This window comes from Lynx canadensis, chromosome B4 (genome assembly GCF_007474595.2).
Source record: "Lynx canadensis isolate LIC74 chromosome B4, mLynCan4.pri.v2, whole genome shotgun sequence".
Classification (NCBI taxonomy): domain Eukaryota; kingdom Metazoa; phylum Chordata; class Mammalia; order Carnivora; family Felidae; genus Lynx; species Lynx canadensis.
This window is the reverse complement of record NC_044309.1, coordinates 116,302,458-116,329,881: the sequence shown is the minus strand read 5'-3', so window position 1 is coordinate 116,329,881 and position 27,424 is coordinate 116,302,458. Positions and strand designations below refer to the sequence as shown.

Sequence of the window (27,424 nt, the reverse complement as noted above, 5' to 3'; positions counted from 1 at the left end):
ATTAATTTAACTACACACTTGATACAGTAGTAACAAATCTACTGGCATCTTTTCTGTTAGAGCTACCTCTCAGTCATTGTCTTGGTCATAGCTCCAGTTCCCTCTAAGAATCGGCAGGCAGCTGGGCAGCTTTTGAAATGATTTTGAGATTTAAAATTCCCCATCAGAAATTATGTAGGACCTGGCCTTTTCAGGGGAAGATGGTGCTTGGGAGGCTGGAGGCTCTGATGAAGGAGTGGCTACTGGGCAGTGGTGAAAGCCTGACAAGCTGCATGTTTCCCAGCTGAGGGCCTGAACTTTGAGTTCGTTTTAGAAAAGCTAAATCAGGAGCAAATACTTTGAGGGTGTTTTGCTCCCAGCGTAGCTTTTACTAGCAGAATAGCAAAAGCTACAGCCGTCAGGTAATAGTAAGGAGTCCTGGCAATTTTTAAAAGGTGTACGATGCTGAAACTCAACTGGTTGTTTCTGCAGTAAGCTTGGCATCGTGGACCACTCTCTGAATGAAAGATGTGCAAATGACTTCTGGAGTTGTGGTGAAGGTGGAAATAAAGAGAGGAAGGCAGTGAAAGCTTTAGCAACTTCATCAGAATAAAGGAAGCCATAACTCTCGCATTTTGTCCCTGGCATCTTGTACTCATGTTTACATACTTATTATGTTCATGTAGATTCACAGCTGGGACTCTAGTCCTAAATTACATGGTGCAATATCTCCCTATAAGCAGCAGGATCATGGACTCATGACCTACTCTTTTTCAATATGCTCTCACCCACAAAGGAGAGTAAGAGCAGATGAATTTATTTTATCCAAAGAAAGGAACATGCAATAGGAGGCTAACCTAATTCTGTAAGACAAAGTAGGCAAGAAAGCTGTTTGCCACCAAATTCCTCCCAGATGCAAAGTGAGGAATTTCAGGATATTTTGGAAACCAATCAATTATTAAAATTTCTTTTAAAACAATCCATATCTGCAATAAGGTAGTTGTTGCTGTTTCCTCTGTGTTCCCATGCACCCCGGGGCGGTGCATTTATTTGCATATCTCTCTTGATTCACTGAAGAGCTAGTTATGACTCTGTAGTCCTCTTTATATCTTCAGGTTCTAGCAAAGCTCATGTTAACACTAAACTTCAAAAACTCTTTGGCAAAGGTCGTGAATGAATGAATGAATGATGTGAATTAGTGAATGAATGGTGGACTTTTAAAAACTAGTATGTTGATGATGCCTGACTGGCTCAGTTGGTAGAGTATATGACTCTTGATCTCAGGGTCATGAGTTTGAGCCCCACGTTGGGCACAGAGATTACTTAATAAAAAAAAAATTTTTAACCAGTATGTTTCAGCCAGATAATAACAGTCATTCTCTGGGCATTTGATGTACTAACTGCCTGATACATTGCTAAATATATACAATATCTCATTCAGTCCTCATACAGGAACCCTATGGCATATGTATTATTAATCTTGCTCCATCAATAAGAAAAGGGAAACTTGAAGAAGTTAATTTCACAAAATCCTGTAAAGAATCACCCTCGTAAACCAGAACTTGGACTCATGAGCCTGACTTTTAAGTTTGTGCCCTTACAAATGTATTACACCACCTTTGTTTTATTTTCTGTCTTCCTAAAAGATCTTACAGGCAAATTCCAATCAAGCTGTATTGTGATTAAAACAATTATTAATATCAGAGCCATACACATAAACAAGGTTATTTAAAAATGTGTTCATCCATTATTTCATGAACAGTATGTTTTCTGGTAGAAGTTACTCCAGAACAGCCTCATGTCCTAACTCTTTTCTGCAAATGCTCATAGAGAGCCAGTGTTTCACATAATAGATGTACTTCTGCAAACAAATATCTGTAAATAAAATTTGGATAATATTTAGCAATTTTATATTCGTTATTTGAAAAGAACCTGTCATGAAATCTTTTGTAAAAGTACCCATTTCCCTCACCTGTTTTGAATATTTTGTATTATTATTTTAGGTTTTCTTATAACAGGACACATCAGTACAGAATGTATTATTTAAAAGTAGTCATTTGCATTATTAAAGAAACCTTGTGACATTATTTAGGAATTTAAAATGACATTTTTAATAACTTTATTCTGTCAATTTGGTTGAGAGAGCAGCAGTGGGCAAGTGGTTTGGGGAAAAGGTTTGGGAGGGATGAAAATTATTCCAATAATGAATCATTTAATACCTAGACAGGCCATCTGGCTGCCACTCAAAGCACCATTTTAGCTTTTTTTTTTTTTTAATGTTTATTTTTAAGAGAAAGAGAGCACGAGATGGGGAGAAGTAGAGAGACAGAGGGAGACAGGGGATCCAAAGCAGGCTCTATGCTGTCAGCACAGAACCTGACACAGGGCTCAAATCCACAAACTGTGAGATCATGACCTGAGCCAAAACCAAGAGTCGAAGACTGGAACAACTGAGCCACCCATGCGCCCCACCATTTTGGCTTTTAAGGACAATTCACCATAGCTGTACACACCAAAAATTATAATGAAAGAAAAATAAGTTCAGAATGACAGTATATGATAATAGTTTAATCTTTACTATTCTATTGTCTTCCAACAAGAAGACAAAGCTGATGGAAGGATTTAGGTATGCCAACTGGGTTGTAACTGACATTCATCGTAATGAATATGTAAAAGGTTAAGTGCTTGGGTTGCACTTTAGAATCAACAGCCAATGAGAAATATATGTTGAAGAATCAGAACCTCAACCAGAATTTAAGCAGAACCTTTTTTTCCCCCAAGCAAGATGAAAATACATTTCCATTTTGGAAGAAAATAAGAAATGTAGATTATGTGTCAAATATTGACTGTTTCACAAACTCAGGAGAGAGGTATGCAAGGCAAGCCTTGGTGTGCAGTTTGAAAAATATGCTGTGAAAGGTGTCAGTGCCATCTGCCTGGAGCTAGTTCTGCATAGTTTCCAAATGGTATTTTTATCTTGTAATTATGCAAAAAGTCACATTGACAGAAATCCACAGCACATGTGATAGAATCACATGAAATATGTGTAAGTTTTAAAGTATATGGTAGTACACAGAGGTCAATCCTAAAAAGGCTTGAATTTTCTATTAGAGTAAAAGATAATGGTGACAGTGGAAAACCATATATTACAATAGGTGGAAGTCTAAGACGTCTTTCTTCTGGCTCCCTTAACTGCTGTCAAGAACCAAGCTGACTTAGGTGTGTCTGGGTAGTTCAGTCAGTTAAGCATCCGACTTCAGCTCAGGTCATGATCTCACAGTTCACAGGTTTGAGTCCCATCAGGCTCTGTGCTGACAGCTCAGAGCCTGGAGCCTGCTTCAGATTCTGTGTCTCCCTCTGTCTCTACCCCTCTGCCTCTCGCACTCTGTCTCTCTCTCTCTCTCTCTCTCTCTCTCTCTCTCAAAAATAAATAAATATTTAAAATTTTTTTCTTAAAAAAGAAGAATCAAGCTTAGAACTGAATATTGCAGTAACTATTGGTTTAGTCATCTCAAAATGATGCACTGTTTATATTGGATTATGTAATCTCATGTAGTATCATCACATAGCACTTTGATACATTTTGGTACATTTTGTGGTACATATTATATAACTTTCCTAGGTAATTAATTAATTAAGAACAAATAACAAATCAACAATGCCTTGCTAACATGAGAGAAATATTAGTCATCCACTTTCATAAGCTAGAAATGTTAAAATGTTCCTCAATTTCTATTTGTTGCTCAACAGTTTCTTCTTCCTCCTCAAATGACCTCCAAATACTATCATTTCAATCTAAAAATTGATTTTTCACACCCAACCTTTCCTCCTGTTCCCAATCTACTCTCTTAGTCCAGTTCCTTGTTCTCTGTCATTTCTTATCAGTCTTTCCCTACTCTAGACTATTTCACACAATGCCACCAAAGTATCTTCAAAATTAAATCATAATCATGTCATAATTCTGCTCTTTGAAAGTGTTACTTCCGGGGTGCCTGGATGGCTCAGTTGGTTGAGCATCCGACTTCGGCTCAGGTCACGATCTCACAGTTCATGAGTTCGAGCCCCATGTCAGGCTCTGGGCTGACAGCTCAGAGCCTGGAGCCTGCTTTGGATTCTGTGTCTCCCTCTCTCTCTGTCCCTCCCCCACTTGCACTCTGTCTCTCTCTCAAAAATAATAAACATTAAAGAAGAAAGAAAGGAAGAAAGAGTTACTCCTATGTCTCTTTATACCCATAGAACAAAAATCAACTTCTTGGGTTAGGCCCTTCTCAATCTGGCTCCAACCCTAACTCTGACTTTTTCTTCTGCTTCATCAGCTTCAACTACTTTCCACTCAATGGACATTCTAAAATTCTCATGCTCTCCAAGGAGGCCATGCCCTTTCACATATGATTCCCACTGCCTGGAATGTCCTTCAGGTCAATTCCACAAATACTAATGTGGGCATCTGCCATATACCAGACACTGTTCTGGGGACTGGAAACAAAAATAAGAAGATAAAGATACATCTGTCAATGAGTCCAAAGTCTGGTAGTAAGGGCAACATGTATACAAACAAATAATGATGTACTATGATACACACAAAATAGAAGTATATACTAAAAGCAGAGGCAGCACAGAGGAGAACATGGTAAACTGTCTGGAGGGAGCCAGACAAGGAAACATGTCAAGATCCAGACAGACAAGGTGGGAAAGGCAATGCAGGTGTAACAAGGGGCACCGGGGCAGGAAAGAGCTTCACATTTTCAGGAAGCAGTAAGCTTCCACATGTAATGTGAAAACATAAAATGCAATGGGGATGAACTTTACAGTTGAAAATGGTTAAGATGCTACATTTGTCATATCTGTTTTTGGCCACAATTAAATTTTGTTTTCATTATTTAAATAAATGCAGTGGGGGGAGTATCCAAAGACTGGGATAAACAACAACCTGTCTTTCCCTCCTTCTCAGCTTGCAAACTCATACTCATCTTTTAGGATCAGCTCACATGTCTAAATGACCCCTCCTTTGCAGTTCCTATGTGGCTCCCTCAGCCTGTCTTCCTTTTTCTATGCTCTCTGTAGCACTCCTAGGCTTCTGTTAGAGTACCTAGTCACAGCATATGGAAAGTTTTTGTTTACTCCTCTGTTTCCCCAACAAGACTATGAGTTCCCGGAAGGCTGGCACCATTACTTATACAAGCATAGATCCTACACCTCTACAAGAATTATTTCTTGAATTAAATTGTTAGTTAATCTGCAATTAATTAACCATGTGCCAGCCACTACACGAATGTAGCCATATGCTACATGCATGATCTCCTTTTATCCATACAACAACCATACGAGGGTAGATATTGTTCTCATTTCCATTTTAAAGACAAGAAAACTGGGATAACTAGAAGCTAGGTATCTTGCCAGAGGTCACAGCCAGTAGTTGAGATCTGAAGCCAGATTGAGGCCAAACTGATTTTAATGACAAAGAAATAATCAATAAAAAGATGTTTCCAAGGGAATAAAGGAGGGAGTGGGATCTTACAATATTAATTGAGAAGACTTAGCAGGAAGTGTTAGCCTAGTAGTGTCAGACTGTGCTATGTACCTTGCTGAAGTCATTTCATTTAAAATAATTTCATCCTCGGGGATTAAGTGTCCAACTTCAGCTCAGATCATGAGCCTTGCGTCAGAGCCCACTTCAAATCCTCTATCCCCCTCTCTCTCTGTCTCTCTCCCACTCACTCTCTCTCTCAAAAATAAATAAACATTAATAAAATAAAATAAAATAAAATAAAATAAAATAAAATAAAATAAATAAAGTGAAATAAAATAATTTCATCCTCCTGAATCTCTATGAGACCCAGATATCCCTCTGAAGTTCAGGACAGCTAGGCTCTGGTGAGAGCTCTCTTCTGGGTTGTAGACTGCCAACTTCTCATCATAGCTTCACATTCTTCACAGAGAAGAGAGTGCTGAGCTTTCCATCCCCTTGTAAGGGCACCAATCTCATCACCCTCAAGACTGCATCCAAACCTCCCAAAGACCCCACCTCCAGATACCATCACAATGGAGATTAGGCTTCAACATATGAATCTGGAAGGGTCCACAGCACCATGTGAATAAAATCCAGCTTTCTCCCTATCCCATACCTGAACCCTCTTGGCTATATCACTATCACTACAGATTCATGACTACTGACCTCAAGTGTAGCCTTTCTGTGCCCAGCAATTATACTTCACTATCTATGTCTCTCATTCACTCTCCTGCTTCCACTCTTCATCGCTCTGACCTGGTGACTTTGCTTCCTATTTCATCCAGAAAAATCAGAAAAAAAAGCAATCAGAAGAACAATTCCACTAACTCCCACTACTGTATTATCCACTTTCCTGCATCAGTGCCCATATGCTCTGCCCTGCATCCTGTTACTATGAACTGCTCATGTTCCTACCCAAGGCCAACACCTCCTCTTTCCCCCTTTCTATTGGATCATTCCCATTCAATGTCAAACATTTGTAATCTATTTCATCTTACCATAAACAAAGCAAAAACTAGAACCTTCACTTGCATTCCTATCCCCTCCAGTTTTAGCTACCACCACATTTCTGTGCCTTTCTAGAAAAGCTCCTCAAAAGAGTTATCTGTTCCCATGCTCAAATTCCTCTACTCCGACCTCCTTAATCCTCTTCAGATGGGCTCACCACTCATCATTATGGTGAAACTGTCCCTATCGAGGACACCGATGGTCTTCATGTTGTCAAATGCAAAAATATATCCCCATGCCCCATCTTCTGGGCCTCTCAGCATTTAACCCAGCAAATGTTGCCTACGTGATGTGGAAACCTTGTTTAGCTTCCAGAACACCACACTCATGACTTTTTTTCCTTTCTCGCTAATTGCTCCTTCTTTGTTACCTTTGCTGGTTCATTCTCAACACCCCAAGCAAAAGCCATTCACATTTAATGCCCTCTAATCTAAAATAAATAATGTAGTTCATTTTTCAGCAAATTTGCCTTCTTGATTATATCTTCTTATCTGTAATTTAATTAGCTTTCATTCTCAGCATATACCAACTGGCTAAAGGAGGAGTCTTAGAGGTACGCTGGGTGGTAAAGGGAAACTATTTCAGGATTGCCAGGCCTGATCTTCACAGATAACCTCGTTACTCATCAGTCCTTGTGTGTCCTCTCTGTTGTAGAGTGTTCCTGTCATCCAGTGGGATCAGCTGTCCTTCCTTTCAGCTCAGTGACCTTCTGTGACCCCAGCAATGGTGACTGCCCTTGCAAGCCTGGGGTGGCAGGGCCACATTGTGACAGGTGTATGGTGGGGTACTGGGGCTTCGGAGACTATGGCTGCAGGCCCTGTGACTGTGCAGGGAGCTGTGACCCACTCACAGGCGATTGCATCAGCAGGTGAGTGCACATGGCTCTTGCTCTGTCTCTGTGTCCTTTGGATTCTTTTGAAGATCTAGTAGTGACTTAGAAAGTCTTACATGCTGTCAGTGGAGCAAAGATGCATTTGCACAGCTCTTTGAAGAATCTTCGTCAAATTTGTTCTTGCAAGATTCTCGAGATGGTCTGGTTCATTTTACAAAATAAATTATTAATCTTAACAATAGTCCCTTAAAACACTATTTCTGAAAACTAAAGGGATGGGAAAGTACCTGATTAGATTTACAGCTCCATAAATACATTCATTTCATTCAAGTTCTAAGAAATTCCTTAACTTCATCATTTTCTATTTTATAGCAGCACAGACATGGACTGGTATCATGAAATTCCTGACCTCCATTCCATGAACAATAAAAGTGAACCAGCCTGGGAGTGGGAGGGTGAGCAAGGATTTTCTGCACTTCGACACTCAGGTGAGATGATAGATATAACCAGATACCATATTTACAGGTCTGGTCTTGAGTAACAGTGATTTGTGACAAACCAGGAAACAACTCTTGTATCCTATGAGGGGGATGCTTTAGCTCTGAGGTTAATAAGTAGTGACTCCCGTAAGTATAGAACTATTCAATTTAGTTAAGGAGTATTTTAACAAGCTTCTGTTTATTTTCTGATTATTAGAGGAACATATATAATTAGTATAGAAAATCTGGAAAATTCAAAACATGACAGTAAAAAAAAAAATCCAAATCTCATACCCAAGCTGTTACTGTTTTGGTGTGTCTTTCTCTGTCTAAAATACACTCTTTTACAGAGGTGAGAGCTACTGAATATATCACGTTTGGAAATGTAGAGATCCTTTTAAAGGAAAAATGTTCTTACAGACCTAGTGTAATTTAATATGCACAAAGGCAGGTGTGAACTCCTTATGTTTATATCTTTTATACAACTAGAAGACAATAAAACTAACAAAATTCAAATTAACACCATTAATTCAAGATGAAAAATAATTTTTACTGAAGCCAAAGCACTCTTCACTAAATAAATATGGTTTCTTTAAGTCTGCCAGGTCTATACTACTATTTCCTCTCAGTTTTCCTATGATGTTTATCTGTTCCTTCGTTTGATGAGTATGCCGTAATATTGGTGTGAATACATGATTTCTGTGTTCATCCTGCCTCTATTCTTTTCTTGTAGAAAGTTGAGTGGTGCTATTCACCACAAACACAAATGTGGGCAGGAGATCTTGTGTCAGCATTTGGTTGTAAAGAGCTCCCCAAATGATACAAATGAAATTTATAATAAGTTTTTTAACTTTTTTATTGGGGTATAATTCACATATAACATATTAGTTTAGGTGTACAATATAATGATTCAATATTTGTGTGTACTGTGAAATGGTCACCAAAAAAATTCTTTGTATTAAACATTACAAATGCCCAAAATGTATTATGAACACCCATATACACACACCTATCAAACTTTAAGTTTTGCCATAATTGTTTTATATTTCATTTAAATTTTAAAGTGTTATACATACATTTGAAGGCCTGTATCAATCTCCAACTTCACTAGCCTCCCCTACTCCACAGAGTAATCGCCACCCTGAATTTTGGTATTTATCATTCACTTTCATATTTTTACTATTTTACTACACATATACATAGAGTGTTTTAGGACTGCATGTACATAACTTACCTATCCCTTTAAAGCTTTTTTTTGACCTAAATATGTATTTTTTTAGATTTATGCATTCTATTATTTGAATATATCACTTTTTATTCTCTCATTATTGCCATTTAGGATATTTCCAATTCCTAATTTTCCACTGTTATATGTAATGCTACCACAAATGTCCTCTTAAATGTAACTTTGTGCACTTGAGAAGGACTTTCACTAGAGCAGGGGCTGGTAAACTGTCCCTCAGACCAAATTGGGCCTGCCATCGGTTTTTCTACAGCCCACAAACTACCTGCTCTAAGGTTTAGATGGTTATAGCTTAAATAGTTACATAAGTGGGGCACCTGGGTGGCTCAGTTGTTTAAGGGTCCAACTTTGGCTCAGGTCATGGTCTCACGGCTCATGGGTTCTAGCCCTGTGTTGGGCTCTGCGCTGACAACCTAGAGCCTGGAGCCTGCTTCAGATTTTGTGTCTCCCTCTCTCTCTCTCTCTGCCCCTCCCCCACTTGTGCTCTCTCTCTCTCCTCTCCCTCCTCTTTCTCTCTCTCACACTCTCTCATGTGTGTGCATGCTCTCTCTCTTTCTCTCTCAAAATAAACTTTAAAAACATAAAATAAATAGTTACATAAGTACCTACATCAAAATCTTTAATTTTGTCTCTTAGGCCAACATATTTGTTATCTGTCCCTTTATAGAAAACGTTTGCTGAGCCTTCTTCTAGGGTACAACCTAGCCACTGTTGGGTCACAAGTATGCTTTTTATCAGATTTACCACATACTGCCAAGTAGCTCTCCAAAAGCAGTTGTACAGATTTGCATTCCACCACCAGAGACGACATCCTGCTGCTTGTTCCACATCCTCACTGATACTTCGTATTTATGTAACAAACTTGTGTGTAACACATATGAGGGGCCAAGGACTATTCTACCTCACTAACTCAGGCACAGTTCAACTCCTTTAACATTTTCCGACTTCTGAAGTTAACTTCATCAAACCTCTCAACTTTTGCCCATCTGGTGAGTGTGAAATGGGACCCTGCCATTATAAGTTGTATTTTCCTGATTACTAACAGTTTTAGTAGCTTTTCACGGGTTCTTGGCCATTCAGGTCTCTTATTCTGTGTATTTCCAATTAGTAATTTTCTCACTACTTAGTAGTTCTTTGTAAATTCATTCATCTATCCAACAAATATTTATTGCATACCCATACTATGTGTCAGTACTGTAAATATAGTAATAGAACAAAACAGACAAAAATCCCAGACTCCAAGGAGTTTACATTCTTGTGGAGGAAGACAATAAATAAATAAATAAAATTTTGTGTCATGTTATCTAATATAATGGAGAAATAAAGCAAGGAGGGAAATAATAAATGGTTGGGAGGGCATACTTTTAAATAGGGTGATCAAGGAAAGTCTTTTGAAGGTGATGTTTGCAGAAGAACACCTGAAAAAGGTAAGCGTGAGCTATACAGATAAAAGAGGGAAGAGAGTTTAGGCAGAAGATACTGCAAGTGCAAAAGCCCTGTGGTGAGCAAAGAGACCAGGGTGATTGGGGCAGAGCAAGAAACCACAATTTTAATTCATTTTCATAGAGAACTTATGGACTCTTCAAGAATCAAGAATCCAAATTTGAGAAATACTGGTATTTGCAATTCTGTGTCATTTTTTTTTTTCACTTAACCTGATCTTACGATCCTTTTCCTAATGTTTTCATTTTAGGTCACACAGGAAAGAAGGTGGGAAAGATAAAGAAACACAAAGTTGTCATATTTATCTTTTCAGCATTTGAAAAAGAAAAAAATCTTTCTCATTAATTTTTTGCCTCAATGCTAAATAGTCTGAATTCTATAATTTTAACTTTAACCACTTGTGAAAGTTTTCTTCTATTTCTCTAACACAATGATTTTCATAATTATCCAACTTTGTCTGCTAAGCCAAATCTGTGAAAATCAACTTTTTTAGCATGATAGGACATTCATTAAGCCAATCAAGTTACTAGGGAGCTGGCGACACACCAATTAAGCACGTAACTTGCTGGCATCAGAATGACTCCAGACTCACATCCACAACAGCTGTTAGGTCTGTGATATCCCCAGAGAGTCTCTGAAATTCATCTGGAGGGGCTCCAGATTGAGGAAGACATGTTCAGTTCCTGCTAAACAGCAAAGTTCCCACTGGATATAGAATAGTGCTCCTGGGCACCTTTACCAACAAAGAAGTGATAATCAGTTTCCTAAGCACCACAGTTCATTCTCGATTACATGTGCCTGCCTACCTATTTACCTACCATAAGTTTCCATAACTAGAAGTGTAATGCACTATACCAGCAAGATACCCTTAATTTCTACCACTTCTTGTGAGACAGAGAACATTAGATACATACTTTTACCTCCTGTACAACAAATCTGGCTTTAACTAGTACCACAGAACTTATATAACAAAACTGGCTTGAACTAGTATTATAGAATTTGTTCAACACAACTGGCTTTACCTGGTACCACAGAACTGTAAATGATGTTTCTCATAACCCAGTATTAACTAACGGTTTTTCTCCCCTTCCAGATTTCCTTTTAGAAAACACAACTGGGGGCACCTGGGTGGCTCAGTCAGTTAAGCGCCCAACTTCGGCTCAGGTCATGATCTCACAGTTCACGAGTTTGAAGCCCATGTCAGGCTCTGTGCTAACAGCTCGGAGCCTGGAGCCTGCTTTGGATTCTCTCTCACTTGCTCTCTAACCATGCCCCGCTTGCACTCTGTCTCTCTTGCGCTCACATATAAATAAGTGTTAAAAAATTTTAAAAAAAGAAAAACACCTCTGGGTTAAATAAAGCCTGATCAACAAGATTCATTCAAAAACAAATTTGAATGTCTGATTTCTTAACATGAAAAAGGGAGTATTGGAAAGCAGCCACAGAATATCTTCAAATAACAGAACTTTGTATATTCTTGTTGGCTGAAGGACTAAAAAGAACATAAGTTAAGGAATAATACATGCCCTTTGGAGCTCAGTTGGTTTTTTTAGCATGGTGGTTACCATACTCTCCAGCTTTGGTGGAATTATCAAAGGCCCTGGGCTATCTACTTAGGTTACTACAATTCCTGAAGGAGTAACCATCTCTGCTATGTTTAGTTGATACGCGATATTATTTAACAAATCACAACAGCTAATTTTAAGCACCTGTGATTTCTCATTCCCACTATTTAATTCCACTGTGATTTTCCACTGGCAAAATCTCATTCTCTGGTTTCTAACAGCTTTAGTCAGAGTCAGCATGTCACTATTTGCCACATTACCATGTCTACCCAACCTCATCTCACCGGAATCCTACTCCCATTTCCACCTGCGTATTCTGTCAGCAACTCTAAGTCATTATATTCTCCTCATACTAGACCTCTGTTGTTTCTGCCTACCCAGATCCATTTCCCCCTCTTTATTCCTGCTATTTCTGTGGCAGCTTAACCCAAACTTTCTCTAGGGAACCAGCCTTCCCCCATTTAGTAAAGTCTTGGTGAGGCCAATCAGATGTTCTCTCCCCGGAATTTAAATTGTGAGCTGAAAGTGACAAAGTCTGAAAGTGATCACAGTTCGTGATTCCAATGACACAGCCATAAAAGAGACTGTATAACAGTTCCTGGTACCTAGATCTCTGGCGCTGTCCTGATTCTTGTCTTTTCTGAGTTCTGGTTCTTCAGCTTTTTCTCCTTTCTATGAGCTACTCCATATCCTTTCAAAAATTAAGTTAAACCATTGGTTGCTACCAAAAACCATAAGTTACACACTCCTGAAGTGTTCTCCTCCTAACGTCTCTATTTCTGTTAGTAATACTTTAGTCTTCTGTCATCTTAGCTGAAACTCCAAGTTCATCCTTAGGCTTCCTCTTCCCTTGCCGTAATCCAATCCATTGACAAGATTTGTAGACCCTAACTCTGCATCCTCCCTTAATATTCCTTCTTTTCTAGACCCACAGCCATTTCTTTAGTTCAGACCTACATTTCATCTGACTTAGGGAGACAGTACAGTGGAAAGATCAGGGGCTTCAGATTCTCCCAGACCTGGCTTAAAATCTGGCTTTTCTACTTGTTAGCTTTGCTGCCTTGGATAAGCTAATTAACTTCTTTGAGCCTTTATGTTTTCATTTGTTAATAAAGCCTGTCCCATAAGGTTATTATAAATATTAAACAAGACCATATAGAGTTCTTTACATAGTTTATGGCTTATAGTTGGCACTCAATTCAGTTACTGTTGTTACCATCAATATCATCATCTTCTAATTGGTCCCCATCTCCATTTTCTCTGCTTTTCCGGTACTTTTGATATGGTAATGCCAGGTTAATTTTCATATATATATATATATATATATATATATATATATACACACACATATATATACATGTATATATATATATATACACATATATATACATGTGTATATATATGTATATATATATACGTATATATATTTAATTCATGTAACTTCTTTAATCTGATAAACTTCAAAAATTCATCTTTATCAATGGGCAAAATGGGTGAAGGAGAGCAGGAGATACAGGCTTCCAGTTATGTAATGAATAAGTCATGGGAATAAAAGCCACCACATAGGGAATATAGTCAATGACACTGTAATAGCATGCATGGTGACAGATGGTAGCTACATTTGTGGTGAACACAGCATGACATATAGACTTGTTGAATTGCTATGCTGTACACCGGAAACTAATGTAACATTGTATGTGACTTGTACTCAAATTAAAAAAAATTCTCCTTTATCTAACAAATTAAATTCAGGCCCTAATTGCATTATCAGTCAAGGTCCTCCATGATGCCTTCTACTATTCACAACTCAATCTGTACCCAGGAAAAACAGAAACATTTATTCTTCCATGAACACACTCTGCCTTTCTCTCTTACATTTCTTTACTCACTCTTTTTTTTTTAAATTTTTTTTTAATCTTTTTTTTGAGAGAGAGGGAGAGAGAAAGAGAGTGACAGAGTGCAAGTGGGGGAGAAAGAGAGAGAGAGGGAGACACAGAATCTGAAGCAGGCTCCAGGCTCTGAGCTGTCAGCACAGAGCCCAACATGGGGCTCAAACTCATGAGCCATGAGTTCATGCCCTGAGCCGAAGTCGGATGGTTAACCGGCAGAGCCACCCAGGCGCCCCCTTTACTCACACTTTTATCTCTATATTCTTGTCAAATTTCTATGTGTTAGAATCTTAGATGAGTAAATAAATGTAAAACACTTAAAACAGTGCCTGGCACAGGGGCGCCTGCATGTCTCCGTCGGTTGGGTGTCCGACTTCGGCTCAGGTCATGATCTCACAGCTTGTGAGTTCAAGCCCTGCATCAAGCTCTGTGCTGACAGCCCAGAGCCTGGACCCTGCTTCAGATTCTGTCTCCCTCTCTCTCTCTGCTCCTCCCCCACTCATGCTCTGTCTCTCTCTCTCTCCTTCAAAAATAAATAAACATTAAAAAAAATTTTTTTAAATAGTGCCTGGCACATAGTAGCTCTTCCTCAGTAAATGTTACCTATGTTTACACCACTCAATGCCTATTTAATGTAATGCATGAAGGCAGCAGGGGAGGGATGATAAAATTATATCGAATATTAAATATGTAAGAAACGGAAATCCTATTCCTTCTAGGGATTTAAAGATAAATAAGACATAACTGTTGTCCTCAAGGATCACACTTTAGAGAGGAAACAGATAAATAAGAATGCTATATATAGACTATGTACAAAGGCATGTCGAAAGTCTTCCACAGGGCCTGACAAATGTGTCACACACAATAATTGTAATGCATAATTTAAACTGTTGGGGAGGGGCGCCTGGGTGGCGCAGTCGGTTAAGCGTTCGACTTCAGCCAGGTCATGATCTCGCGGTCTGTGAGTTCGAGCCCCGCATCAGGCTCTGGGCTGATGGCTCAGAGCCTGGAGCCTGTTTCCGATTCTGTGTCTCCCTCTCTCTCTGCCCCTCCCCCGTTCATGCTCTGTCTCTCTCTGTCCCAAAAATAAATAAACGTTGAAAAAAAAAAAATTTTAAACTGTTGGGGAAATATCTTACTTATTCTTCAGGGTCCATTTCAAATCCTTCTTCAGCCATGTAGCCTTTTTCCATCCTCCCAAACATGTGACTCTCACCCAAGCATATTGTATATGTCTTAGAACACTGTTTATACACTTGCTTTATTCACCTTACTGAATTGTAAGCCTTCAGGCAAGAATTGTATATTGCTCATCTTTATATACTCTGAAGTGTATAGCACCATGTCCTGCACATAATAGGTGAAATAATACTTTTAAATTGGATGGCATTACCTTCAAAGGACTGCCCAGTTATTTTACTCTATTTGACTTTTGCTGCTGTAGTGAACATTAATTGTAAAAAGAAAGTGTCTTTTCTATAGTTTATTCATTTAGTTTTTCTTTTCCATTAGCATGGCATATTCATACTGGACTATATCTATCATAACATCAATTACAAGCATTAAAATATATCATTGTTTCTACCTTTGTATATTTCTCTTAAGTCAGTACTTTATTGGATGATAACTAATTCAATTCAGAAAGTGACTCTACTTTGTTTGAATGACTGTTATGATTTCTTAGTATTTATGGATTATGTGAATCACTCAAGTCTTAAAGAGTTATGCTACCTGACACCTGAAACTAATATAACACTTTATGTTAATTATATTTCAATGTTGTTTTTTTTTTAAATGAGTTATGCTACCTGGATTTACTTGTGTTGTTGTTGTTGTTGTTGTTTTTCTCTTCCTTGTTTGTAAATAACTGACACAATTTTTCACTTACTTTTTGTAGGTAAATGTGAATGTAAAGAACAGGTGTTAGGAAACCCCAAGGCATTCTGTGGAATGAAATATTCATATGGTGAGTTTGAAATCCTGAATGCTTCTAAGAATCTATTCAAACTAAATCCAAAGAGTTTTTAGGAAATGGGAGGTCTAGTCTATGACATTCTCAAAATATCAAAGCATTAGTCTTAATATAATAATACCTAATAGAGATGGTGTTAAAGGTCCTAGTGAGGGCAGGAGGCTGCTAGAGCAAAGGCAAAGTCATCCTACTATGAGGAAAAGAGGCAAACAAAAAGAAGAAAACCATCACACATAACCCTTTCTTATGGATGCTTCTTGTCTTAGTAACCTAAAAACGAAGTCCCTAGCCACTAAAATGATTCCTGTGCCAGTTTTATGTAGTATTACCAGTTTCGAGTAATAACCTGTGCCAGTTATCATGTAGTAATATGAAGCAAAAATCAGTTTAAACACTATTTCACAGTGATTAAGAGTTCGAGCTTTGGATTCAGACCTACTTGGTTGGATTTCTGGTTTATTGGGTAACTTCACCTCTCTAGACTTCATCTATAAAATTGGATGGTGCCACCTTTCCCATAAAATGAGAGTTTTGAAAAGCACACAGCACATTACCTTGCATACACTATATGCTCAGTAACTGGTAGGGAGAAGGAAGAGGATATATATTTAGGAAGCACTGAGACAAGCTGTCCACTCAAGCCTCTTCCCTGCCCTCTCTGTATATTCTAGACTCCTCTACTTTTCAATACCAGGGAAATACAGACAAAGGGAAATGTTACTGCCTATGTAAAGACTGTTCCTATCTTCAAACTCTAAATGGCTTTATGCTTACTATTAATATACTAGATGCCTTATCTTGCCAACATATTTTTCACCAGTATCTGAGGCTTTTTATTGTTCCATAATTCATACTGCCTGAAATACACATTACAATGAAGAGAAAATTTTAAGTCATGATCTCTGAAACCAAGTGTTTAGGTTCTTTTTTCCTCCTAGGTTCTTGATAACATTGTATTTAATCTCATAAAAGATTTTTTTTTTAAGTAAATGTTAAAAATCTCACAAATCTTGGGGCGCCTGGGTGGCTCAGTTGGTTGAGCATCCAACTTCGACTCAGGTCATGATCTCACGGTTCTTGAGTTTGAGCCCCACATCGGGCTGTGTGCTGACAGCTCAGAGCCTGGAGCCTGCTTCAGATTCTGTGTCTCTCTCTCTCTCTGCCCCTCCCCCACTCATGCTTTGTCTCTCTGTCTCTCCAAAATGAATAAATGCTAAAAAAAAAAAAAACCTCATAATTTGTATCTAAAATTACATGCATATTTCCCTCCTTTCATTTGACAACTTGGCTAAATAACAGAAGAAAACTTTTGAAATGTATAGTGCCCAATAAAGAAAAATTCATTTTGAGAAAATTGTATTTACTATCAAAAGCAAAAAACAGGACAATTTAGTTCAAAGATGGTCAGTTTAGTGGAAATATCAACTAGTTTTCAATATTACATATATTTGGTAGCTCTCTGAATTTACAAACAACTGCACTGGCATCTTTTAATACAATTGTACTATTTTTTGCTTAAGAAACTTTGAACGCTCTACCTTGTTTTTTTTTTTTTTTTTTTTTTTTGTTCTTTTTTTTTCTTAAGTTTATTTTTATTTATTTTGAGGCGCGGGGGAGAGAGAGGGGACAGAGAATTGAAAGCAGGCTCCACACTGTTAGCACGGAGCCTGATGCGGGGTTCAAACTCATGAACCATGAGGTCATGACCCGAGCCGAAGTCAAAGTCAAAGGCTCAACTGACTGAGCCACCCAGACATCCTGAAATACCTTGTTCTTATTAACACATCTATAGACTTGGGGGGAAAAATGGTTTCCCTTCTCCATTCTATTAGTGGAAAAAAGAAACTTGATTCATTTGTTTATTCCTTAGAAAATATTTATTAAGTTATAATAATGAATAGATGAGGTCCCTGTTCTCTTTGACCATACAGTCTAGTGGAAAAATAACAGTGAACATTACTGAGCATTAGCCATGTGTGAGGAACTACGTACCCTTCATGCATTATCTTATCTATTTGGATTTGATACCTCTCTAACTGACTGGTCATGCAAATTGGGAAGTTCACTTGATTTCTTTTTAAAAAAAAAATTTTTTTTAACGTTTATTTATTTTGAGACAGGGAGAGACAGAGCATGAACAGGGGAGGGTCAGAGAGAGGGAGACACAGAGTCTGAAACAGGCTCCGGGCTCTGAGCTGTCAGCAAAGAGCCAGACGCGGGGCTCGAACTCACGGACCGCGAGATCATGACCTGAGCCGAAGTCGGCTGCTTAACCGACTGAGCCACCCAGGCGCCCCCACTTGATTTCTTATAACTTGCTTCCTCATACATAAAACAAGATTAGATGACCTCTTAAGACCACTTAGAAGTCTAAAATTTGGTGATTCTATAAAGATATCTGATATCTGACAACAGTATTCTTAGGAAATGGAACCAGCCAGTGTAGGGTTCTCTCATTACACAGAATTTTCCATCAAGATATAGATGAGCCAGTAAGAACTCCTCTAATAGTATAGAATATACATCCAGTGTTCCATAGATCTACTTTCTTCCTCACCCCAAGTTATTCCAACTGCTTAACCCCTAGCCACATCATTTCATAGATGAAGAGCATAGCGTAATAGAATCATGAGTTATAGAGAATATTGAAGCTCTGCCATCATATAGAAGGACAGCCATTCCAACCCCAGTTGGCTTGTATTTTACGTCTGGGAAGAAGATTAAATACTCTATTTTTATTATTTAATTATTTAATTATTTAATCTCTTTAGAATATGTAAAATATATTCTGGCAGTAACATTTGTTTGTTTTTTGTCATAACTTATACACAGTGAGCCGCAGAGTAAAATATAATCAGAATCTAAATAAAAACCAGGATAACAATTCTACTTCCTATACATCTTTTTTCTATTTGGATTTGATAGCTGAATGTGTTAAGATATGTTTGCAGTAGGCAAATGGCTGATTTTCTCTTAGCATAATGATAGGAGTAACAGAAGCAGATGAAAATGTCGAAGAAAGAAGAATATAGTTAATATCGATAAATAAGGTGAAGCCAATGCAAAAGTTAGTGAGCCTAATGATTTTTTTTAGTTTTTTCAAATTTCAGTATAGCTAATATACCATTTCATATTACTTTCAGGTATATACTATAGTGATTCAACAATTCTACATATTACTCACTGTTCATCAAGATGAACCTAATGATTTTAAAAGCAATTTCCACATTTGCATCATCATTAGTTAACTTTTCCATTATACTCTGAAATGCTTATTAAGTTATTCAGAGTTCAACAGGTAACATGAAATCCTATACATTTTGACTTTTGGAATTGTGTGGTTACAGTGCTAAAAATAAAGATTTTATCAGCTCATGACAAAGGATCTCATTGCTGAGGTCAATGTGAAGATAAAAAAAGTCTTAAAATCTACCAAATTGAAAATTTTACGAGGAAAACGAACATTATATCCAGAATCGTGGACTAACAGAGGCTGCACTTGTCCAATCCTCAATCCTGGTAAGCATTAGACTTTTCTAGCTTAGTAACTACTTTGTCTCTGCTGCTTTGCTCCTTGTCTTATTCTCTACACCACAACTGAAATCAACTCACCAAGAGTATGTCTCCTTTTCACCATCTGAATTCTGGGGGAAAATCCAAATGGTATTCTTTGAACTGACATCCAAACAACTGTTTCTCTTCCAAATGTTCTAAAAAGTGAAACATTTTAAAATCCAGCAATATAATATTTTCTGTCCTAAAGAGAAGTCTTAGCTTGGTTCCATGTGCCAGTAGCATAGAAAACACTTTCATAATTTAGTTACCACTAATACTTCATCTGAAAGCTAGGTCCTATTACGGTGCCCTGGGTAGAATTTTCTCCCAAAGGAAATTCAAATGCAACATTCCATCTGTGCAAATAATACTGAATTCATTTTTACGATTGCATGAGAAGCATCTGTTCCTCCTGGATAGAAAACAACTCTCAAGTTCTCATCATCTTGTTTTTCATTAAATGATCATTCTGGTTCCAAATTAGAAACAGCAGAAATGTAAAAAAAAACAAAAACAAAAACAAAACACTGTAGAATCTTAGAAAACTGGAAATTAAGGGAATTTGCACCTTTAAAATGTTACTACAGTGGTAGAGACAAGTAAGTAAGCATGGGATTCTTACCTTTATGCTCTACAAGTACACTTTCATACTGTGCCATAAGCTGCTTATTTCTCTGTCCTCCTTCATTAAAATTTGAGGATGGGATTTAGATTTTCCGATCACAACATCTCTAGTACCTACCATTAGTACCTAAAAATAACATAGTACCCAGATAGTAAGTTATCAAAACAAATATTTTTTTTAAAAAATCCTCTGTAATTTCCACTTTATGTAGTTGCCATCTGTATTTTAGTGGCACTGCTAAAACAGGTGCATAATTTATGCTCTGGATCTATTCCTTTAAAATAAAAGTCCAGGAAACCCCAGTTATGTTAATAAGAAATTACCGTAGTCTTTGATTAATAACTTTGAGAGAAACAGATAACCGAGTGACAGAGAAAAAGAGAAAATCAGTCAATAAAATATTACCCCCTAAACAATCTAAAATAATTAAAACTGTTGACGTTTTGACCCGTTGACTAATCTCTTACATCCTTTTATACCCCTTTAGTATTTTATTTAGTTATTTAAATTTTAATAAGGAAAAGGAAAGGGGACGTTTTAAATAATATATAATATGTTTCCAAGAACAAGTGAAGTAATTAGAATCTTGGATTTGAATACAGGAAACTAAGAGGTCATAAATTTAAGTTCTATTTCCTAATAATCTGTATGTAGAGGCTCTTCCTATAAGCACTTTTTTACTATTTGGCAAAAGAAAAAAAAATATGCCCAGTCTTTTAGTAAGCCACTAAAAGAAAAAAAAAGCTTTGACCATCTGAGCCACCCTCCAGGAAGTAAAAATATACTTCCTAATCAGGTTTCTGCCAGAAGTCAAAGAATCAACTGAGTTCATCACAATTGAAAAACATAAGCGCAATTATTCAAAGAATTCTTAAAAACCTGTTACTTGCTTTGAAGAAAGACTGGAACCTGCCAAAGCAAAACCAGACACTCTTTCATTTCACTTTGTTTTTCCATTTTTACAAGTTCAATAGCCAAGGCCAAAGAAAGCTGATAAGAAAATTTGGAAACCTTACACGCCAACTTGCTTCCTCTGCTACTTTTTTGAAAAGGAACAATCTAATTGGCATCCCTGCAAATTCATTCATTCCTACATTCATACATACATTTACTCATTCATTAATCAATTTAGGATATCAAGACTAGCAGTAAAGTATTATATTTTCTTTTTCTAAAGAAACAAAATAAATCTTGTGCCCTCAAATGTGTAGCAAAAGTAGATGTCAAAAGCATAAAAATAGGAAAGCAAAATGTAAATGCTAGTAAGTGATGCAACAGATAACATTGTTTTCCATGCTAATTTTTGGCATGATACTGCTCCATAATTTATGGATTTATTCAGTATCATTTTTATTGGTTTATTTTTATACTTTAATTTTTTTCATTTATTTATTTTAGGAGAGAGAGAGAGCAAGCAGGGAAGGAGGGGCACCAGAGGGAGAGAGAAAGAATCCTTAGCAGGCTCCATGCTCAGCACAGAGCTTGATTCAGGGCTCTATCCCATGACTCTGCGATCATGACCTGAGCAGAAACCAAGGGTGGATGCTCAACCAACGGAACCACCCAGGTGTCCCAAATTTATATTTATACTTTAAATTAATGGCAAGTCCCTATCGATTTGTTCTGTTTATCGTTTCAAAGTAAATCCATTTAAATACTAGACTAGCAATGAAGTTTCCTAGTAAAATTATGTATTGTGTTTTTATTTTTTTTTTTAATTTTTTTTTCCAACGTTATTTATTTTTGGGACAGGAGAGAGACAGAGCATGAATGGGGGAGGGGCACGAGAGAGCGGGGAGACACAGAATCGGAAGTATTGTGTTTTTAAATGAAGATGTTATTACTTTAGGATGATACAAACATGATATTATATCAAGACCACTATATTTTAATTAGACTGTTAATTAAATATTGGGATTCTTTTTGCATGCAAAAGCTAAGGTTACTCTTCCAAGAATTTTAATATTTTTATAATCCATCTTACATTTGTGCTCTACAGTGTGTTTAAAATCTCTATCATTATTTTCTCTTTTTCTTTTTTTTTTTTTTTTTTTGAAAACACCATTATAGCTGTTTTTAAGTTTAGTGCTGAATTCTTTTAATAATTTTTTAATAACCCTCTTGAGGCACCTGATTGGCTGAGCTGGTGAAGCATCCAACTGTTGATTTGGGGTTGTGAGTGGAACCCCACATTGGGTATAGAGATTACTTTTAAAAATTTTAAAAATCTTAAGGAGCGCCTGGGTGGCTCAGTTGGTTAAGCGTCTGACTCTTGATCTTGGCTCAGGTCATGATCTTATGATTCTTAAGTTCCAGCCCCACATGGCGCTCTGTGTTGACAGCGCTGACAGCACAGATCCTACTTAGGATTCTGTTTCTCTCTCTCTCTCTCTTCTCTCTGCTCCTCCTCAGCTCACTCTCTCACTCTCTCTGTCTCAAAAATAAATAAATATTTAAAAATAAATATATAACCCTCTATAGAAGCTATACATGTACATTATAAAATTTTAGGGGAAAATTTAAAATGTCACATTTCTTACCTCCAAAGATTCTCTGTTAACAGCTTAGTGTAAATCCTTCCAGGTCTTCCTCTGTGCATGTACATATTATAATTTTTAACCAAAATAAATTCATACTATACTCTGTTTTGCAACCTACTTTATTCAGTTAGTGATCTTTGCCTTCAATTATAGTTTATTTTAATATACTATAATACTCAGACCACATGCCAATTTCCCAACTGGTCCCAAAATGTCCTTTAGGACTGATTTGTCCTTGTCAGGTTCAATCCAGGATCACACATTGTATCTGGTTTTTAAGACTCTCAAGTCTCTTTCATTCAAGCACAGTTCCTCTTTTCATTGTTGAAAAAATATTAGTGTTTGAAGAAACCAGCCCAAGTGTCCTGTAGATCGTATTACCTTCTATATTGTCTGGTTGGTTCCTTGTGGTGTCATTTATCTTGTCCCCTCTACTGCCTATGTAATCTCTAAAGAAAAGCTTGATAGATTCAAGATAAATATTTGGACTAGAATCCATTAGAGATATTGCTGTGTGTGTACTTCATGTTAAATCATATCAGAAGAATATGTAACCCGGATCACTCACCATCAGGGTTGCTCAACTGATCCTTGAGTTAGAGTGATGTATAGTCTGGTCTCTCCATTGGGCAGTTTGTTTTCCCTTTTGAGACTAGAAAATAATGAGTGTGGTATTACTTAGTCATGATACAAACATCCAGTTTTCCCAGTACCTATTGATTTAATGACATTATCATTGATTGGTAATCTTCCTGAATCAACAATTTCATTAGAGTTTGAGAAATGACGTTTTCTAACTTCCTCATTATTAGTTGATGCTTCTGTAAGGGGACTGTCTCTTTGAAACTGGGCAACTATTAGGGTAGTTGGGCAACTATGGGTAACTATTAGGTTACCATTCAATATAGTTCCTATTGTAAAAGGCAGAATAAATGCTAAATTCTTTCCCCATAATTTCCAATTTTCAAAGTAAGTAATGGTTTTAATAGCTTCCTCAAAGATGACAAATTAGGGTGTGCCTGGGTCACTCGGTGGGTAAGTAACCAACTTCAGCTACAGGTCATTGATCACAGGGGTTCTATGAGTTTGAGCCCTGCACGGGGCTCTCTGCTGTCGAACAGAGCTGTCTCCCTTCTCTCTCTGCCCCTCCCCTGCTCACTCTCTCTCTCAAAAATAAATAAACATTAAAAAAAAAGGATGACAATTGGAATTATTGTATATTGGTTGATTCAAATAGATAGATACCAATAGGTACAAATTATTATATTCCCTTGGTGCTCAGATTATCACAACTTTAAAAAGTTGTAACCCTTTCTTGATAACTCCCATGTCCTTCTGAATTGATCCCAATTAATCTTTGAAAGCTTCTGTGCCTTTTAGCACAATAGGATGTCCCATGCTAGCTTGTTATCTTCCCGCCCTGGACCTGCAATAGCATTTGTCCAAGAAGCCTTGTTTGTTTGTTTTGGGTGAGATCTGTTTAATTAGAGACTACAGTATATCTATTATAGGTGTTCACTGCTACTTGAATGCCTTTTTTTTAGGTCATTTCAGTGGACAGTGTTTATATATATATATATATTATATATATATATATATATATTACCATATTCATGTTTACTTTATTATTTTATTAATATATAGTAATTTTTATATGTACATATAAAGCCATGAGTTTAAATTTTTTTTTTCAACGTTTATTTATTTTTGGGACAGAGAGAGACAGAGCATGAACGGGGGAGGGGCAGAGAGAGAGGGAGACACAGAATCAGAAACAGGCTCCAGGCTCGAGCCATCAGCCCAGAGCCTGACGCGGGGCTCGAACTCACGGACCGCGAGATCGTGACCTGGCTGAAGTCGGATGCTCAACCGATCTGCGCCACCCAGGCGCCCCAAGGTTTAAATTGGTATTTTCAGCTTAATTTTAGCATCTACTATTTTCCCTTAAGTTTAAGTATATGTCTCTTTATCTTGGAAGCTGTCTTATAAACATAACTACTTATTTCTCTACCCTATAATATTAAAGAAAATTATTTCAAAATACCAATATTGATATTATTACAAACATCTCCTAAAGGAGATTAACATATTTCCTTTTTATAGTGTATAGGTAATGAGACCATCCTTTAATGTTTCTGTGTTACCCAAAATTTTTTATTTGAAGTCTGAAAAGAATTTTTAATTACAAAGTCAACACTAGGTCCAGTTAAGTCTCAAGTTTTTTTTTTTAATATATGACAAACAAATCATCCTATATCCCAAAAACACACTGACTTTTTTTTTTATTTATTTTTTTTAATCTTCATTATTTTTGAGAGAGAGACAGCTGTGAGCAGGGGAGGAGCAGAGAGAGAGGGAGACACAGAATCGGAAGCAGGCTCCAGGCTCTGAGCTGCCAGCACAGAGCCCAACGCGGGGCTTGAACCACGAACCATGAGATCATGACTTGAGCGAAATCAGACGCTTAACCGACTGAGCCACCCAGGCACCCCAACACTGACTTTCTATAGGAATATGTGTTACTTTGTATAATTATAACTCTCTTCCAATATGTTTCCCAAATGGTTTTCACTTTTATAAATCCTCAATATACACTACCATACATAGTGAGTCTCCAAGAAATAGTAATTTATGGCAGTGTGCTAAGCACGCACAGAATCCTCACTTCTTACCATGAAGGGTGGTACAGTATAAAGTAAAAGTTCTACAGACGGACTTGAGCTTAAGTCCAGGAGTGTTAACTATTTACTGGGAGACACTGAACAACTGTGTAATCTTGCTGAGCCTCAGTCCCCTTATTTGTGAAACAAGAAGAAAAAACAAGACTTAGTTCTAGGGGTTATTTTCAAGATTAAATAAATAATACATGTAAACCATTTAGCACATAGTAAATGCTTATTAAGTGTTAGCTCTTACTACCTGTGACTCCCTATTTTGACTATGAATATAAAAGCATGAACCGTGCATATAAAATTACTGAGTCACATCTCTCTCCTTCAATAAATTATGATACTCTATAGCCCCTAACTTTGTTCCTTTTAGGTTTGGAGTACCTTGTGGCAGGACATGAAGATGTAAGAACAGGCAATTAGTCGTGAATATGAAAGTTTTGTCCAGCACTGGAAGCATCCCTTGGAAGAAAAGTGATGGATATTTTAAAAGAGAGTGCAAGTAGCAATAAAGGTATAGCACATAATGGCACTTCTCTATGTATGAAACACAAACTTCATGGAAAGGAGACCTCAAAAATGAAACTGGAATTTTTTAAGTGCCAAAACATATAGAAATGTTCCAATGCATAGGCCTTGTCTAACCTGACTCTTTGGGAGGCCGTGTTTAAATACAGTTTGTTTCATAAAGACAAATGAAAACTCCTATGCTGATACCTGGTTTCTATGGGACTGATTCTGAAATTCGTAACTATTAAGAGTTTTTAACAGCAGTGTGATATTTAGCAGTAATCCATTAAGGGCAGTACATCTAACAACGACTCCTTCCAGCTTCAGATATGTTACTTATATTTGTGCTACTTAAAGCAATTAAGGAGATTTTAAGGACTCCCCAACCCTAGTATCAAAAAAGGTTTTCTTAAAAAAGAGCCTTCCTTTGCGTGATGTGTGTGAACTTTGGTCTGTGGGGTGTTAAATGGAACCTCTCCACATGTATATAGTATTTCCTTGTATAAAGCACTTTACTACCTACCACTTGTGTTGTGAAAATTTGGAAACCGTTGTTGACAGAAAGAAAAATAAAGGGCGTGTAAGAAAACCTACTGAAACAGAAGCACTGCCACTACATGTGGACAAAAGGAAGTTGTACGTTTTAACTCTGAACACTTGGGGAAAAAATATGTGAAGATACAACCTAAAAGAACATGTTTGCATATCAAATCTCAGCTTCAGGCTAGAGGTTAGATTCCACAGATACCAACCATGATGAAAATTTTTTTAAAAACTAAACAAGATGAGACTTTAAAATTAGAGGAAGAAGAAATCATAAGTGTAGAAATATGCTTGGATAAAGAGGAAATTGACTTTAAATTTTTAAAAGATCATTTATTTGCAATGCACTTGTAAACACTGCAAAAATTATTATAGACACAGAATTTGTTTTATTTTTGTGTTTAGTATTTAAACCTGAATGTTGAGACAGTTTTCTCCTTATCTTTATTAACAATATATGGTCATTATATTTGCTCACTTTTTTGACACAATGTATGTGATAGTTCACCAAACTACAGTCTTCATTATTATTCATCTGTACCCATGCATAACCACAATACATACAGTTTCTTCTGTACTTGAATATACAAAACATGAACCACAGTGCCATAAGATTAACTTCACATACAGAACATTTTTTTTCCTGAGGTCCTGTGGACTTGCAAAAAAAAAAAAAATTATATATAATATATTATATTGCTCTGTTAATTTTTTTTATATTTCATATATGTAATAAAGGAATATGATCTCTTGATTTTTGTCTCATTTCCTGATCAACTCTTTCAACGATGCTAAAGATTATCTTTTCTTAATGAGGGAACACAAACCTAATTCCTTAAATTAAGAAAATCAGGGCACGTGGGTGGCTCAGTCAGTGAAGTGTCTGACTCTTGATTTCAGCTCAGGCCATGACTTCACGGTTTGTGAGATCAAGCCCCATGTTGGGCTCTATGCTGACAGCACAGTGGAGCCTATTTAGGATTCTCTCTCCTCTCTCTCTGTTCCTTCCCCACTTGCACTCTCTCTCTCAAAATAAATAAATAAACTTAAAAAAAAATCAAAC

The 27,424-nt window shown here is 37.1% G+C and overlaps 1 protein-coding gene across 1 annotated transcript in view; it reads left to right on the top strand.

Annotated features, from left to right (window-relative positions):
* The window catches only part of NTN4 (netrin 4), a 125,734-nt gene extending 99,014 nt beyond the window's left edge, over nt 1-26,720 (top strand). Inside the window, 8 exon segments of the mRNA XM_030323432.1 lie at nt 7,151-7,364; nt 7,701-7,816; nt 15,845-15,913; nt 19,267-19,310; nt 19,312-19,438; nt 25,682-25,724; nt 25,726-25,763; nt 25,766-26,720. Of these exon segments, the coding sequence (XP_030179292.1) occupies nt 7,151-7,364; nt 7,701-7,816; nt 15,845-15,913; nt 19,267-19,310; nt 19,312-19,438; nt 25,682-25,724; nt 25,726-25,763; nt 25,766-25,923 (809 nt within the window). The 3' untranslated portion in view covers nt 25,924-26,720.
* Nucleotides 26,721-27,424: the final 704 nt, after the last annotated feature.